Source organism: Diorhabda sublineata, chromosome 5, assembly GCF_026230105.1.
Source record: "Diorhabda sublineata isolate icDioSubl1.1 chromosome 5, icDioSubl1.1, whole genome shotgun sequence".
NCBI classification, from domain to species: Eukaryota; Metazoa; Arthropoda; class Insecta; order Coleoptera; family Chrysomelidae; genus Diorhabda; species Diorhabda sublineata.
Genome location: NC_079478.1, coordinates 36,440,037 through 36,456,859, shown reverse-complemented (window position 1 = coordinate 36,456,859; position 16,823 = coordinate 36,440,037). Strand labels below are relative to the sequence as shown.

The 16,823-nt window shown below is 27.6% G+C and overlaps 1 protein-coding gene across 3 annotated transcripts in view; it reads right to left on the bottom strand.

Annotated features, from left to right (window-relative positions):
• Window positions 1-16,823, bottom strand: part of LOC130444198 (uncharacterized) — a 38,080-nt gene that overhangs the window by 2,405 nt on the left and 18,852 nt on the right. For all 3 annotated transcript variants that reach the window (XM_056779249.1, XM_056779246.1, XM_056779248.1), the window contains 9 exons: window positions 15,014-15,136; window positions 14,785-14,951; window positions 12,326-12,530; window positions 12,015-12,206; window positions 5,749-5,978; window positions 5,469-5,692; window positions 5,120-5,413; window positions 4,699-5,059; window positions 29-449 (listed from right to left, as the gene is read on the bottom strand). In XM_056779249.1, the coding sequence (XP_056635227.1) occupies window positions 29-449; window positions 4,699-5,059; window positions 5,120-5,413; window positions 5,469-5,692; window positions 5,749-5,978; window positions 12,015-12,206; window positions 12,326-12,530; window positions 14,785-14,951; window positions 15,014-15,136 (2,217 nt within the window). The remainder of the gene's footprint in view (window positions 1-28; window positions 450-4,698; window positions 5,060-5,119; window positions 5,414-5,468; window positions 5,693-5,748; window positions 5,979-12,014; window positions 12,207-12,325; window positions 12,531-14,784; window positions 14,952-15,013; window positions 15,137-16,823) is intronic.

Genomic DNA, 16,823 nt, shown 5'->3' with positions numbered 1-16,823 from the left:
TCAAGTTTTTTTTATTTATTTTTCTTACCTTGATAGAAACTGCAACCAGAAAGACACCCAACTGACGTCTGGGTAGATCTAGCCATGGAATAATTACCCATTAAAGGACTCTCGCTTCTAGAAGGTACCAACATCGGTTGGTAACTGTTCATATATGGGGTTTTTGTTATGAATTTATGCTGCCCGTTTGTGGTGGCGTATTGATCATCGATAAAAGTCATTTTTTGTTGATATACCGGCTCGATGTATTTCTTATTGATTTGGTTGTAACGATAATATTCGTTTGTTTGGTAAGGATTTGGGTTCGGTTGTTGATAGCTCTCTATGTGATTGTACGGTATGTAAACCATGGTTTGGTGGTACGTTCTTGATAGCTCTTGCGGCGGAGGTGACAGCGGTCTATTGTTTCTGTATTTCGGATACGCTTGGCAATCTATTTCCATTCCCATCTATAAAATAATAAGTGCAACCAATGTCAAAATTATCGTTTAAAAGAAAAATTATATATGAAATACCAACCGTTCCAAATATTTAGTTCCCAGCTCTACACTCGAGCTTACTTATGTAAAAATGGCTGTTATGAATGTAAATTCGATTAGAGGTGGGAAGCTGTTTTAAAATATTACTATAATCAAGTTGGTAATTTTTTTATTTAAATCAGTTAGAATTACATAACTAATATTTTGCTTAATCAATAAAATTAGTTTTGACAATAACTAAAAAAGAAAACTTCGTTTCTGACGAAAATAATCTGTACTGATTGAAATACATAGTTATATTAAATACTGACTGTTCCAAATGTTTAGTTCCCAGCTCTACATTCGAGAATAAACATGGCCGACTACCCTGTTACGAGTTCGAATCCGATTAGAGTTGGGAACCTAATTTAAAAATGTTATTAAATCACTATGATTCAGTCAATTATTTTGTTTTTGTCTTAAATCAGTTTAAATTACATTATTATTTACGTGGGAGTTATTTTTTTCGTTAGTTTCAAAGATAATAAAAAAAAATCTTTTTCGGCATTTCAATATTTGTATTATATTAGATATATTTTCATTTTAAATAACAGTTCCAAATATTTAGTTGCCAACTCTCTAATCCAGAGGAGACTAGTCTATTATATACGTAAACATAATTAGAGGTGGGAAGTTGTTTCGAAAATATTACTACAATTAAGTTGGTAATTTTTTTATTTAAATCAGTTAGAATTACATAATTAATATTTTGCTTAATGAATAAAATTAGTTTTGACAATAACTAAAAAAGAAAACTTCGTTTCTGACGAAAATAATCTGTACTGATTGAAATACATCGTTATATTAAATACTGACTGTTCCAAATGTTTAGTTCCCAACTCTATATTCGAGAATAAACATGGCCGACTACCCCGTTACGAGTTCGAATCCGATTAGAGTTGGGAACCTAATTTAAAAATGTTATTAAATCATTGTGAATCAGTGATATATTTTTTTGTCTTACATCAGTTATAATTACATTATTTTTACGTGGTAGTTTTTGGTTTCATTAGTTTCAAAGATAATTAAAAAAATCTTTTTCGGCAGGACAATATTTGTATTGTAATATATATATTTTCATTTTAAATAACAGTTCTAAATATTTAGTTGCCAACTCTCTAATCCAGAGGAGACTAGTCTATTATATACGTAAACATAATTAGAGGTGGGAAGTTGTTTCGAAAATATTACTACAATTAAGTTGGTAATTTTTTTATTTAAATCAGTTAGAATTACATAACTAATATTTTGCTTAATGAATAAAATTAGTTTTGACAATAACTAAAAAAGAAAACTTCGTTTCTGACGAAAATAATCTGTACTGATTGAAATATATATTTTTATATTAAATACTGACTGTTCCAAATGTTTAGTTCCCAACTCTATATTCGAGACTAAACATGGCCGACTACCCTGTTACGAGTTCGAATCCGATTAGAGTTGGGAACCTAATTTAAAAATGTTATTAAATCACTATGATTCAGTCAATTATTTTGTTTTTGTCTTACATCAGTTTAAATTACATTATTATTTACGTGGGAGTTATTTGTTTCGTTAGTTTCAAAGATAATAAAAAAAATCTTTTTCGGCAGGACAATATTTGTATTATATTAGATATATTTTCATTTTAAATAACAGTTCCAAATATTTAGTTGCCAACTCTCTAATCCAGAGGAGACTAGTCTATTATATACGTAAACATAATTAGAGGTGGGAAGTTGTTTCGAAAATATTACAATTAAGTTGGTAATTTTTTTATTTAAATCAGTTAGAATTACATAACTAATATTTTGCTTAATGAATAAAATTAGTTTTGACAATAACTAAAAAAGAAAACTTCGTTTCTGACGAAAATAATCTGTACTGATTGAAATACATCGTTATATTAAATACTGACTGTTCCAAATGTTTAGTTCCCAACTCTATATTCGAGAATAAACATGGCCGACTACCCCGTTACGAGTTCGAATCCGATTAGAGTTGGGAACCTAATTTAAAAATGTTATTAAATCATTGTGAATCAGTGATATATTTTTTTGTCTTACATCAGTTATAATTACATTATTTTTACGTGGTAGTTTTTGGTTTCATTAGTTTCAAAGATAATTAAAAAAATCTTTTTCGGCAGGACAATATTTGTATTGTAATATATATATTTTCATTTTAAATAACAGTTCTAAATATTTAGTTGCCAACTCTCTAATCCAGAGGAGACTAGTCTATTATATACGTAAACATAATTAGAGGTGGGAAGTTGTTTCGAAAATATTACTACAATTAAGTTGGTAATTTTTTTATTTAAATCAGTTAGAATTACATAACTAATATTTTGCTTAATGAATAAAATTAGTTTTGACAATAACTAAAAAAGAAAACTTCGTTTCTGACGAAAATAATCTGTACTGATTGAAATATATATTTTTATATTAAATACTGACTGTTCCAAATGTTTAGTTCCCAACTCTATATTCGAGACTAAACATGGCCGACTACCCTGTTACGAGTTCGAATCCGATTAGAGTTGGGAACCTAATTTAAAAATGTTATTAAATCACTATGATTCAGTCAATTATTTTGTTTTTGTCTTACATCAGTTTAAATTACATTATTATTTACGTGGGAGTTATTTGTTTCGTTAGTTTCAAAGATAATAAAAAAAATCTTTTTCGGCAGGACAATATTTGTATTATATTAGATATATTTTCATTTTAAATAACAGTTCCAAATATTTAGTTGCCAACTCTCTAATCCAGAGGAGACTAGTCTATTATATACGTAAACATAATTAGAGGTGGGAAGTTGTTTCGAAAATATTACAATTAAGTTGGTAATTTTTTTATTTAAATCAGTTAGAATTACATAACTAATATTTTGCTTAATGAATAAAATTAGTTTTGACAATAACTAAAAAAGAAAACTTCGTTTCTGACGAAAATAATCTGTACTGATTGAAATACATCGTTATATTAAATACTGACTGTTCCAAATGTTTAGTTCCCAACTCTATATTCGAGAATAAACATGGCCGACTACCCCGTTACGAGTTCGAATCCGATTAGAGTTGGGAACCTAATTTAAAAATGTTATTAAATCATTGTGAATCAGTGATATATTTTTTTGTCTTACATCAGTTATAATTACATTATTTTTACGTGGTAGTTTTTGGTTTCATTAGTTTCAAAGATAATTAAAAAAATCTTTTTCGGCAGGACAATATTTGTATTATATTAGATATATTTTCATTTTAAATAACAGTTCCAAATATTTAGTTGCCAACTCTCTAATCCAGAGGAGACTAGTCTATTACATACGTAAACATAATTAGAGGTGGGAAGTTGTTTCGAAAATATTACTACAATCAAGTTGGTAATTTTTTTATTTAAATCAGTTAGAATTACATAACTAATATTTTGCTTAATGAATAAAATTAGTTTTGACAATAACTAAAAAAGAAAACTTCGTTTCTGACGAAAATAATCTGTACTGATTGAAATATATATTTTTATATTAAATACTGACTGTTCCAAATGTTTAGTTCCCAACTCTATATTCGAGACTAAACATGGCCGACTACCCTGTTACGAGTTCGAATCCGATTAGAGTTGGGAACCTAATTTAAAAATGTTATTAAATCATTGATATATTTTTTTGTCTTACATCAGTTATAATTACATTATTTTTACGTGGTAGTTTTTGGTTTCATTAGTTTCAAAGATAATTAAAAAAATCTTTTTCGGCAGGACAATATTTGTATTGTAATATATATATTTTCATTTTAAATAACAGTTCTAAATATTTAGATGCCAACTCTCTAATCCAGAGGAGACTAGTCTATTACATACGTAAACATAATTAGAGGTGGGAAGCTGTTTCTAAAATATTATTGAACAACTATAATTTATTTGAATTTAATTTTGATTCAAGCATAACTTTAATTTATATAGTAACTTTTTTGTTTAATTGAAAAAATTGGTTTCAAAAGTAACTGGAAAAGTTAAAGGTACCTTACTTGTAAAGATATGTTTTTATATGAAATAGTAACTGTTCCAGATATATTTAGTTCCCAACTTTACACTCTAAACGAAGTGGTACAGACATGGACTAGTTTTGTTTCGAACATAGAGGTGGGAAGCTGTTTTCAAAGTGTTATTAAATCGCCGTAAAATAAAAAATGTCTCACCTGTGTTTTGTAAGTATCCTTGTAGCAATTCTGATTGGTACAACTTTGATAACTATCATGAAGACTCACAGGTCTGTACTGGTAACTTCTAACTTTGGTTTCGTCGGAAATATTTTGATATTGCGTCGTGGCGTTCTGTTTGTTGATTCTATTCGAGTCGTCGTCTCTGTTAAGGCTGGTTTCGGAGTAGTACGGCCACGAGACGTTGGCGTTAGTCGACGGCAGCTGTATTTGATTCTGGATCTGTTGTAGAATTTCAGTTGTGGATCCAAAACGCGGTTTAATACCGCGCACGCTCGGTCTGTGATTGAACCCGTAATCGTCGTTTTCGTCGTCCTCTTTCTTACTTTCATTCTCGTATCTGAAAACAAATTTAATATCAATATACATACAAACAAGGTTCTTTTTAATTTTTTTTTACTTTTTCTTGATTCTTTCTATCCTATTGGCGTCTTGTTGAACGAAAACTAGGAGTTCGTCACCGGATTCGGAAGCGGGTGTTCCCGCCAGTACATCCGGCGTTATTTTCTTGTTTTCTTCGTTGACTAGAGCTTCGTCTATGTCGTCTAAAGTATATTCGCTTCCGGTGGAACTAATAACTGAACCATGGTTGCTCAAGTGGTAGTAATGGTCGTCTGGGTGGCTGATACCGCTGACGCAAGCTGTTAGAGGAGCTAATGTCGAGAGAAACTGTTTCGATTTATTACTATCTTTCCTAAAATAGAAAAAAAAACTATGAAATTCATTATAAATTGACGGGAAGCACGTACTCGGAAGTATCGTGATTGTAAGGTCCTCCTATATCCGGTAAAGTTTGCGTTTGTACCGTCTTCGGTTCGTAATTAACCGATTGAGTGGAATTTTCCAGAGGTTTTTCTCGTTTTCCGAAAATATCGGTGATTTTCTTGTACGTGGAAGACGTAGAAGAATTGGAACTGGCTGTCGAAGAAGATGACGGCGAGAAGTTTCTCGGTTCTTTGATCTTGTTTGAAATCTGTGGGAAAATATCATTTTTTTTTTGATGAAAAATAACATTTTGTGTATTTTTACCTGATTATTATCGGAGTTATTGCTTCCTTCTTCTCCCGTGGGGCTCACTCTAGCCGACAAATCGTCCGAATCTTGACTGACGTCGTCGATATCACATGTTAATTGTTTGATTCGTTCCACTAGAGAATTATCAGTCTTTTGTAGGTTCTTTTTGCTTTTGGGTTCATAACGAACCAAAGATCTTCTTAAAGTGTTTCTTTCTATTACTCTTTTTATGTTATCAGTAGTACCTATCAATAAAATTATTAAATTTTGATATATAATCGTCAGGTTATTATCTTATGCAAAAAGTCCCATTCATGTTTGAATTTTCGTTGAAAAATTGTTGACATTAATTTGAGGTTAAGTGCTGACTAATAACTAGCTCGCGATGTTGTCACGTTGTGTAATAAACTGATGAATAAAAATATTAAAATTAAAACAAGCTGGTATTATTATTATTATTATTATTATAAAGTGATGAAACTATATATTGAATTTTTTTGATGTTTTTCTTCTTCATTTCATACTACTTAATATAAATAAAATTATAAAATTGGTTTGTTTTGTTAGATCTTTACTGTGAAATTTCCACTATTTCTATTCCATTCCTAACGATTTGGCAACGTCTTTAAATTAACAACGTTCTTCTTTTTTATCGAAACTTTTGCAGTTCAATTGTTTTACACGCGGTATTGTCAGATTGTGAAGAAAATTCAGATAAATACGAAAATGAAATTTAACATACATAAAACGATATAAAAAAAGTTTAATTGTGAATTTTTTCATAATTTTATATCAAAAGATTCAAAATTAAAATGTTTGGATGCTTACTGTATATTTTCCACTATTTTAAATCATTCCTAACGATTTGGCAACGTCTTTAAATTAACAACGTTCTTCTTTTTTATCGAAACTTTTGCAGTTCAATTGTTTTACACGCGGTATTGTCAGATTGTGAAGAAAATTCAGATAAATACGAAAATGAAATTTAACATACATAAAACGATATAAAAAAAAGTTTAATAGTGAATTTTTTTCATAATTTTAAATCAAAACAATTAAAATTAGAATGTTTTGGATGTTTACTGTATATTTTCCACTATTTTAAATCATTCCTAACGATTTGGCAACGTCTTTAAATCATCAACGTTCTTCTTTTTTATCGAAAAGTTTGTAGTTCTATTGATTTACCCGCGGTATTGTCAGATTGTGAAGAAAATTCAGATAAATACGAAAATGAAATTTAACATACATAAAACGATATAAAAAAAAGTTTAATTGTGAATTTTTTCATAATTTTATATCAAAAGATTCAAAATTAAAATGTTTGGATGCTTACTGTATATTTTCCACTATTTTAAATCATTCCTAACGATTTGGCAACGTCTTTAAATTAACAACGTTCTTCTTTTTTATCGAAACTTTTGCAGTTCAATTGTTTTACACGCGGTATTGTCAGATTGTGAAGAAAATTCAGATAAATACGAAAATGAAATTTAACATACATAAAACGATATAAAAAAAAGTTTAATAGTGAATTTTTTTCGTAATTTTAAATCAAAACAATTAAAATTAAAATGTTTGGATGCTTACTGTATATTTTCCACTATTTTAAATCATGCCTAACGATTTGGCAACGTCTTTAAATTAACAACGTTCTTCTTTTTTATCGAAACGTTTGTAGTTCTATTGATTTACCCGCGGTATTGTCAGATTGTGAAGAAAATTCAGATAAATACGAAAATGAAATTTAACATACATAAAACGATATAAAAAAAAGTTTAATAGTGAATTTTTTTCGTAATTTTAAATCAAAACAATTAAAATTAAAATGTTTGGATGCTTACTGTATATTTTCCACTATTTTAAATCATTCCTAACGATTTGGCAACGTCTTTAAATTAACAACGTTCTTCTTTTTTATCGAAACTTTTGCAGTTCAATTGTTTTACACGCGGTATTGTCAGATTGTGAAGAAAATTCAGATAAATACGAAAATGAAATTTAACATACATAAAACGATATAAAAAAAAGTTTAATAGTGAATTTTTTTCGTAATTTTAAATCAAAACAATTAAAATTAAAATGTTTGGATGCTTACTGTATATTTTCCACTATTTTAAATCATTCCTAACGATTTGGCAACGTCTTTAAATTAACAACGTTCTTCTTTTTTATCGAAACTTTTGCAGTTCAATTGTTTTACACGCGGTATTGTCAGATTGTGAAGAAAATTCAGATAAATACGAAAATGAAATTTAACATACATAAAACGATATAAAAAAAAGTTTAATTGTGAATTTTTTTCATAATTTTAAATCAAAACAATTAAAATTAGAATGTTTTGGATGTTTACTGTATATTTTCCACTATTTTAAATCATTCCTAACGATTTGGCAACGTCTTTAAATCATCAACGTTCTTCTTTTTTATCGAAAAGTTTGTAGTTCTATTGATTTACCCGCGGTATTGTCAGATTGTGTAGAAAATACAGATAAATATGAAAATGAAATTTAACATACATAAAACGATATAAAAAAAAGTTTAATTGTGAATTTTTTCATAATTTTATATCAAAAGATTCAAAATTAAAATGTTTGGATGCTTACTGTATATTTTCCACTATTTTAAATAATTCCCAACGATTTGGCAACGTCTTTAAATTAACAACGTTCTTCTTTTTTATCGAAACGTTTGTAGTTCTATTGATTTACCCGCGGTATTGTCAGATTGTGAAGAAAATTCAGATAAATACGAAAATGAAATTTAACATACATAAAACGATATAAAAAAAAGTTTAATTGTGAATTTTTTCATAATTTTATATCAAAAGATTCAAAATTAAAATGTTTGGATGCTTACTGTATATTTTCCACTATTTTAAATCATTCCCAACGATTTGGCAACGTCTTTAAATTAACAACGTTCTTCTTTTTTATCGAAACTTTTGCAGTTCAATTGTTTTACACGCGGTATTGTCAGATTGTGAAGAAAATTCAGATAAATACGAAAATGAAATTTAACATACATAAAACGATATAAAAAAAAGTTTAATTGTGAATTTTTTTCATAATTTTAAATCAAAACAATTAAAATTAAAATGTTTGGATGCTTACTGTATATTTTCCACTATTTTAAATCATTCCTAACGATTTGGCAACGTCTTTAAATTAACAACGTTCTTCTTTTTTATCGAAACGTTTGTAGTTCTATTGATTTACCCGCGGTATTGTCAGATTGTGAAGAAAATTCAGATAAATACGAAAATGAAATTTAACATACATAAAACGATATAAAAAAAAGTTTAATTGTGAATTTTTTTCATAATTTTAAATCAAAACAATTAAAATTAAAATGTTTTGGATGTTTACTGTATATTTTCCACTATTTTAAATCATTCCTAACGATTTGGCAACGTCTTTAAATCATCAACGTTCTTCTTTTTTATCGAAAAGTTTGTAGTTCTATTGATTTACCCGCGGTATTGTCAGATTGTGTAGAAAATACAGATAAATATGAAAATGAAATTTAACATACATAAAACGATATAAAAAAAAGTTTAATTGTGAATTTTTTTTTATAATTTTAAATCAAAACAATCAAAATTAAAATGTTTTGGATGTTTACTGTATATTTTCCACTATTTTAAATAATTCCCAACGATTTGGCAACGTCTTTAAATTAACAACGTTCTTCTTTTTTATCGAAACGTTTGTAGTTCTATTGATTTACCCGCGGTATTGTCAGATTGTGAAGAAAATTCAGATAAATACGAAAATGAAATTTAACATACATAAAACGATATAAAGAAAAGTTTAATTGTGAATTTTTTCATAATTTTATATCAAAAGATTCAAAATTAAAATGTTTGGATGCTTACTGTATATTTTCCACTATTTTAAATCATTCCCAACGATTTGGCAACGTCTTTAAATTAACAACGTTCTTCTTTTTTATCGAAACTTTTGCAGTTCAATTGTTTTACACGCGGTATTGTCAGATTGTGAAGAAAATTCAGATAAATACGAAAATGAAATTTAACATACATAAAACGATATAAAAAAAAGTTTAATAGTGAATTTTTTTCGTAATTTTAAATCAAAACAATTAAAATTAAAATGTTTGGATGCTTACTGTATATTTTCCACTATTTTAAATCATTCCTAACGATTTGGCAACGTCTTTAAATTAACAACGTTCTTCTTTTTTATCGAAACGTTTGTAGTTCTATTGATTTACCCGCGGTATTGTCAGATTGTGAAGAAAATTCAGATAAATACGAAAATGAAATTTAACATACATAAAACGATATAAAAAAAAGTTTAATTGTGAATTTTTTTCATAATTTTAAATCAAAACAATTAAAATTAAAATGTTTTGGATGTTTACTGTATATTTTCCACTATTTTAAATCATTCCTAACGATTTGGCAACGTCTTTAAATCATCAACGTTCTTCTTTTTTATCGAAAAGTTTGTAGTTCTATTGATTTACCCGCGGTATTGTCAGATTGTGTAGAAAATACAGATAAATATGAAAATGAAATTTAACATACATAAAACGATATAAAAAAAAGTTTAATTGTGAATTTTTTTTTATAATTTTAAATCAAAACAATCAAAATTAAAATGTTTTGGATGTTTACTGTATATTTTCCACTATTTTAAATAATTCCCAACGATTTGGCAACGTCTTTAAATTAACAACGTTCTTCTTTTTTATCGAAACGTTTGTAGTTCTATTGATTTACCCGCGGTATTGTCAGATTGTGAAGAAAATTCAGATAAATACGAAAATGAAATTTAACATACATAAAACGATATAAAGAAAAGTTTAATTGTGAATTTTTTCATAATTTTATATCAAAAGATTCAAAATTAAAATGTTTGGATGCTTACTGTATATTTTCCACTATTTTAAATCATTCCTAACGATTTGGCAACGTCTTTAAATTAACAACGTTCTTCTTTTTTATCGAAACTTTTGCAGTTCAATTGTTTTACACGCGGTATTGTCAGATTGTGAAGAAAATTCAGATAAATACGAAAATGAAATTTAACATACATAAAACGATATAAAAAAAAGTTTAATTGTGAATTTTTTCATAATTTTATATCAAAAGATTCAAAATTAAAATGTTTGGATGTTTACTGTATATTTTCCACTATTTTAAATCATTCCTAACGATTTGGCAACGTCTTTAAATTAACAACGTTCTTCTTTTTTATCGAAACGTTTGTAGTTCTATTGATTTACCCGCGGTATTGTCAGATTGTGAAGAAAATTCAGATAAATACGAAAATGAAATTTAACATACATAAAACGATATAAAAAAAGTTTAATTGTGAATTTTTTTCATAATTTTAAATCAAAAGATTCAAAATTAAAATGTTTGGATGTTTACTGTATATTTTCCACTATTTTAAATCATTCCTAACGATTTGGCAACGTCTCTAAATCATCAACGATTTTCTTTTTTATTAAAACATTTGTTGTTTAAATTGATTTACACGCGTTGTTGCCGGAGTGTTTAAAAAATGAAAATTAATAGGAAAAAAAATCGAAATACAAAAGAATGATATAATGAAGTGAAAAAATTATGAATCGGATTTTTTCAAAAACTTTTCACTTAAATTCACGTCAAAACAAATAAAATTATAGATGGATTTATGTTATTCGATTTTTTTGTTTAGTTTCTACTCTTTTCAAACGATTTGGCAACCTCGTTGAATTATCAGCATTCTTATTGAAACATTTCTGATTTAATTGGAGTACGGTGTTGTCGGATTGTGGAAAAAATGTAGGAAAATCGAAATTAAAACAGACAAATCAATATTATAAATTAAAAAAATTTATATATCGAGTTTTTTTACAATTTTTTACCAATATCATACTGAAATCAATAAAATTTTCTTTTATACTTTTTCTATTTTTTTACATTTTTTCTACACCATTACAAACGATTTGGCAACCTCTATATATTTCCCGCATCCTTATTTTTTATTGAAACAATTGTGGTCAGTTTCTACGACACGCGCTGTTGTCGGATTGTGAAAAAATTAAGGTAAACTTCGTAATTCTATACTATAACTAAATAATTATAAACGGTTTTGTTTTGATCGATTTGGCAACCTCTCTAAATTACTAGCAATCTTCTTTTTCATTTGAAACATTTATGGTTCATTTGAACTACCACGAAACAGTTTTAACCGACGTAATCGTTCAAGCAATGAAAACTTACGTAATAAAGTATTAATTAAATTTGAAAAATATGTTAGACATACCTGTATTTTGTATTATCTGCGGCAGTTTCGCTCTTTTGGCTTCCTCGAACGCTTTCAGAGACTCGGCAGTGACCAGATACTGCTTGTCGTCATTTTCGCCCGTTTTCGGTTGCAGTCCTTTCGTACAGGGAAACAACTGCCTAACAGCCGAATTAGGCTTCAGGCTATTGTTGGATATCAACACATGGTTACCTGAAACAATCATATGGAACGCAAATAACGCTTGAAAAGCTGCAGAAAATTAATTAGGAAGGAAGAAAAGTTTTTATTTACATAATTACGAAAAATTTATCGTTATTTTCAAGTGTTACCTAATTTAAATGTCAACATCATTTCTGTAGGTTCTGCGTTTGATATTTCTTGTTTGTTTGGTGATATTTCGTCTTCTTTGGTCGCCTCTTTTCCTTCAACTTCTCTGTCTGTTTCCGGCGAAGATTTGCAGCTGTCTTTCTTTTCTTCTTCTATGAAACGGACTGTTCGCTGATTGGATTCTTCGTCAGAAATTGAGTCAGTTTTCTGTAAATTATTCAATTATTATTTTCGAAATTTAACGTATTTTCAAATTTATTCATTAATATAATGAATAAATAATCAATTTTGTGCTCTATTTAGTATTAGGTAATTTTATAACATCACGAATCCCTCGTTTTTTTTTGCCTCAGAAATTCCTTACAGTGATTTAATAACATTTTCGTTACAACCACCCATCTCTAATCGACGTCACGTTGTTATGGTTACCGTGTCATGTGGAGTATAGAGTTGGGAACTAAATATTTGGAACAGTTAATAAAATCGAAATAAATATTTTTTTTTTGAAAACAGTTGTTTCATGAAAAAAAACAAGAATACCTTAAGGTTTTTATATTTTTTTTATTAATATATCCCCAAAACGATAGTTTCGAAAAAAAAAATAATATAAACATGAGTATTAATTATTTATAAATGGAAATTTATTAATATTTCTTAAATTAGCTTTTTCCTTTAAGAATGTCAATTTTGACAGGAAGTGATATTATTTTAAGTTGTAAAAATATGACACATTGACATTTTCCTATAATTTGTTTTTTTTGTATATATTAAGAAAAAGAAGTACAGAAACTACATTCGATTACTTGTAATTGACGTCACGTTGTTATGGTTACCGTGTCATGTGGAGTATAGAGTTGGGAAGTAAATATTTGTAACATTTAATATTTTTAAACATCCTTATTTGACTATAAAAAATCGAATTCAATATTTATTTTTTGAAAACAGTTGTTTTTACGGCAGGGATTCATGAAAAAAAAACAAGAAATACTTTGAAGTTTTTATATGATTTTGAGACTTTGAATCTTATCTTAAACGCACTTCATTAAACGAAGTTTTTATACCGAAATTTGACGTATTTTCAAATTTATTCATTAATATAATGAGAAAATAATAAATTTTGTGCTCTATTTAGTATTAAGTGATTTTATACCATCACGAATCCCTCGTTTTTTTGGTTTAGAAATTCCCTACAGTGATTTAATAACATTTTCGTTACAACCACCCATCTCTAATTGACGTCACGTTGTTATGGTTACCGTGTCATGTGGAGTATAGAGCTGGGAACTAAATATTTGGAAGCACTAATATTTTTAAACATCCTTATTTGACTGTAAAAAATCGAATTCAATATTTTTTTTTAAAACAGTTGTTTTTACTGCAGGGATTGCAGGGATTTATGAAAAAAAAAACAAGAAATACCTTGAAGTTTTTATATGATTTTGAGACTTTGAATCTTATCTTAAACGTACTTCATTAAACGAAGTTTTTATACTTTTTTTATTAATCTATCCCCAAAATGATCGTTTTGAAAAAAAAAGTAATATAAAAATGAGTATGTATTATTTATAAATGAAAGTTTATTAATATTTCTTGAATTAGCTTTTTCCCTCAAACATGTCAATTTTGACAGGAAGTGATATTATTTTAAGTTATAAAAATATGACACATTGACATTTTCCTATAATTTGTTTGTTTTTTTGTATATATTAAGAAAAAAATACAGAAACTACATTTGATTACTTGTAATTGACGTCACGTTGTTATGGTTACCGTGTCATGTGGAGTATAGAGTTGGGAACTAAATATTTGTAACAGTTAATATTTTTAAACATCCTTATTTGACTATAAAAAAATCGAATTCAATATTTTTTTTTGAAAACAGTTGTTTTTACGACAGGGATTCGTGAAAAAAAAACATTTTCCTTTAAAAATGTTAATTTTGACAGGAAGTGACATTATTTTAAGTTATAAAAATATGACACATTGACATTTTCCTATAATTTGTTTGTTTGTTTTTGTATATATTAAGAAAAAAAATACAGAAACTACATTCGATTACTTGTAAAAAAGTTATCAACGATTATACGTGAATGGGTTAACATTTAAAGCCCTAAAAGTTTTAATTTTTTTTTAAAACGTAGATTTTTATAAAAAATAATGATAAATCGGATGTTTTTTCGATTTTCTAGTGCCAAAAAACGAGGGGGTCGCGACACTATAAAATTACCTGATGCTTTCTTCTTTTTCAATATTTCAAATTAATTTTTGATAAATAACTTTGATTTTAGACCTAATCTACCAATTTGGTTATTCAACAAATACAAATCTTGACGTTTCGACCTAATTTCGGTCTTCATCAAAATATTTCATGTGTTAAAAAATCAATTTTAATTCAATGAGGCCTAAAATCAAGACGATTCATCAACAAAAACAAAGATATTGAATAAATATATTTTCTTACCGTAAATTGTTCCTGTTTGACAAGATTTTCCCCGCTCTGTTGTCTCCACAATTTCCCCCCTTTCAATATACCTGTTACGGGAGATTCTGCTGTCGGTAGAGGTTTTACATTTTCCTCAAAAGACTGATCTTCATCCACAGATGATTCCAGAAGGTATTCTTTCCCATCTGGAAACAAAAATATTCGACCCTCAAATTAAACGTATTTAATATCCGGCGATTTTTCTTACCTGGGTTATTCGGAGAGGTAGGTGTTGTCTGTTGACTCTGATCAATTTTTTCTTTTTCTTGCTCATCGTCATCTAAATCTATCTTTGGCTTAATTATATCACTGTTTGGTTGACAAGTATCACCTGTATTATAAAAAAAAAATGGTGTAATCGAACATAACCTAACTATTTTCCCTCATGTTATTTGAATTAATCAAAATGAAAGTACTTTACCAAAATAACAATGATACCGTTGTGAAGATTTCCTCATAACTGCTCTTAATAAACTAAAAATTTCAATTCTATTCGATTGTTTATCTCACAGATAAATAAATAATAAATAAAACCGCTTCTAACTATCACTGACCCACTAACGAATGCACTTTGCATAGAGTTTTCACTTTTTGTCGTATTACGAGCTACTGGGTCGATGTTTTGTACGACTTTGCCCAATTATACATATACAGAGTGTAAACAAACATTAAATCGACGTAAAAATCTAAATTCATTTTTCAAAACGAAAAGTATTTTTTCCTTTTTACCCAACTAAACACAATAATTAATGCAACTTATATCAAAATGGATTTTATTTGTAAAACTATTTTGAATTATTTTTATATATCAACTGTTCCAAATTTTTAGTTCCCAACTCTATATTCGAGAATAAACATGGCCGACTACCCTGTTACAAGTGCGAGTCCGATTAGAGTTGGGAAGCTGTTTTAAAAATGTTATTAAATCACTACATTTCAGTAGATCATAATTTTTTTGGATTTCAAATTCATACCAAAAGATTGTTTTTAAATCAATTAAAGTTATAAACAGATCGATTACTAATAAAAAGATTTTATGATAACAAAAATTAGTATTTCAAAGTTTATCCGATTTATCTACCAGTAAATAGAGTTAAATTTGGCAACATCAAATTTATTTCTTGTCTTATGACTAGGTTAAACTTTTTTTACTTTTAAATGTTTCTTCTTCTATTTTATATTCTGTTATAAAACGTTATTTTTCGTACTGGGGTGCAACTTAATCAAAATAAATTTTATTTGTAAAACTATTTTGAATTATTTTTATATACCAACTGTTCCAAATTTTTAGTTCCCAACTCTATATTCGAGAATAAACATGGCCGACTACCCTGTTACAAGTGCGAGTCCGATTAGAGTTGGGAAGCTGTTTTAAAAATGTTATTAAATCACTACATTCCAGTAGATCATAATTTTTTTGGATTTCAAATTCATTCCAAAAGATTGTTTTTAATCAATTAAAGTTATAAACAGATCGATTACTAATAAAAAGATTTTATGATAACAAAAATTAGTATTTCAAAGTTTATCCGATTTATCTACCAGTAAATAGAGTTAAATTTGGCAACATCAAATTTATTTCTTGTCTTATGACTAGGTTAAACTTTTTTTACTTTCAAATATTTCTTCTTCTATTTTATATTCTGTTATAAAACGTTATTTTTCGTACTGGGGTGCAACTTAATCAAAATAGATTTTATTTGTAAAACTATTTTGAATTATTTTTGTATACCAACTGTTCCAAATTTTTAGTTCCCAACTCTATATTCGAGAATAAACATGGCCGACTACCCTGTTACAAGTGCGAGTCCGATTAGAGTTGGGAAGCTGTTTTAAAAATGTTATTAAATCACTACATTTCAGTAGATCATAATTTTTTTGGATTTCAAATTCATACCAAAAGATTGTTTTTAAATCAATTAAAGTTATAAACAGATCGATTACTAATAAAAAGATTTTATGATAACAAAAATTAGTATTTCAAAGTTTATCCGATTTATCTACCAGTAAATAGAGTT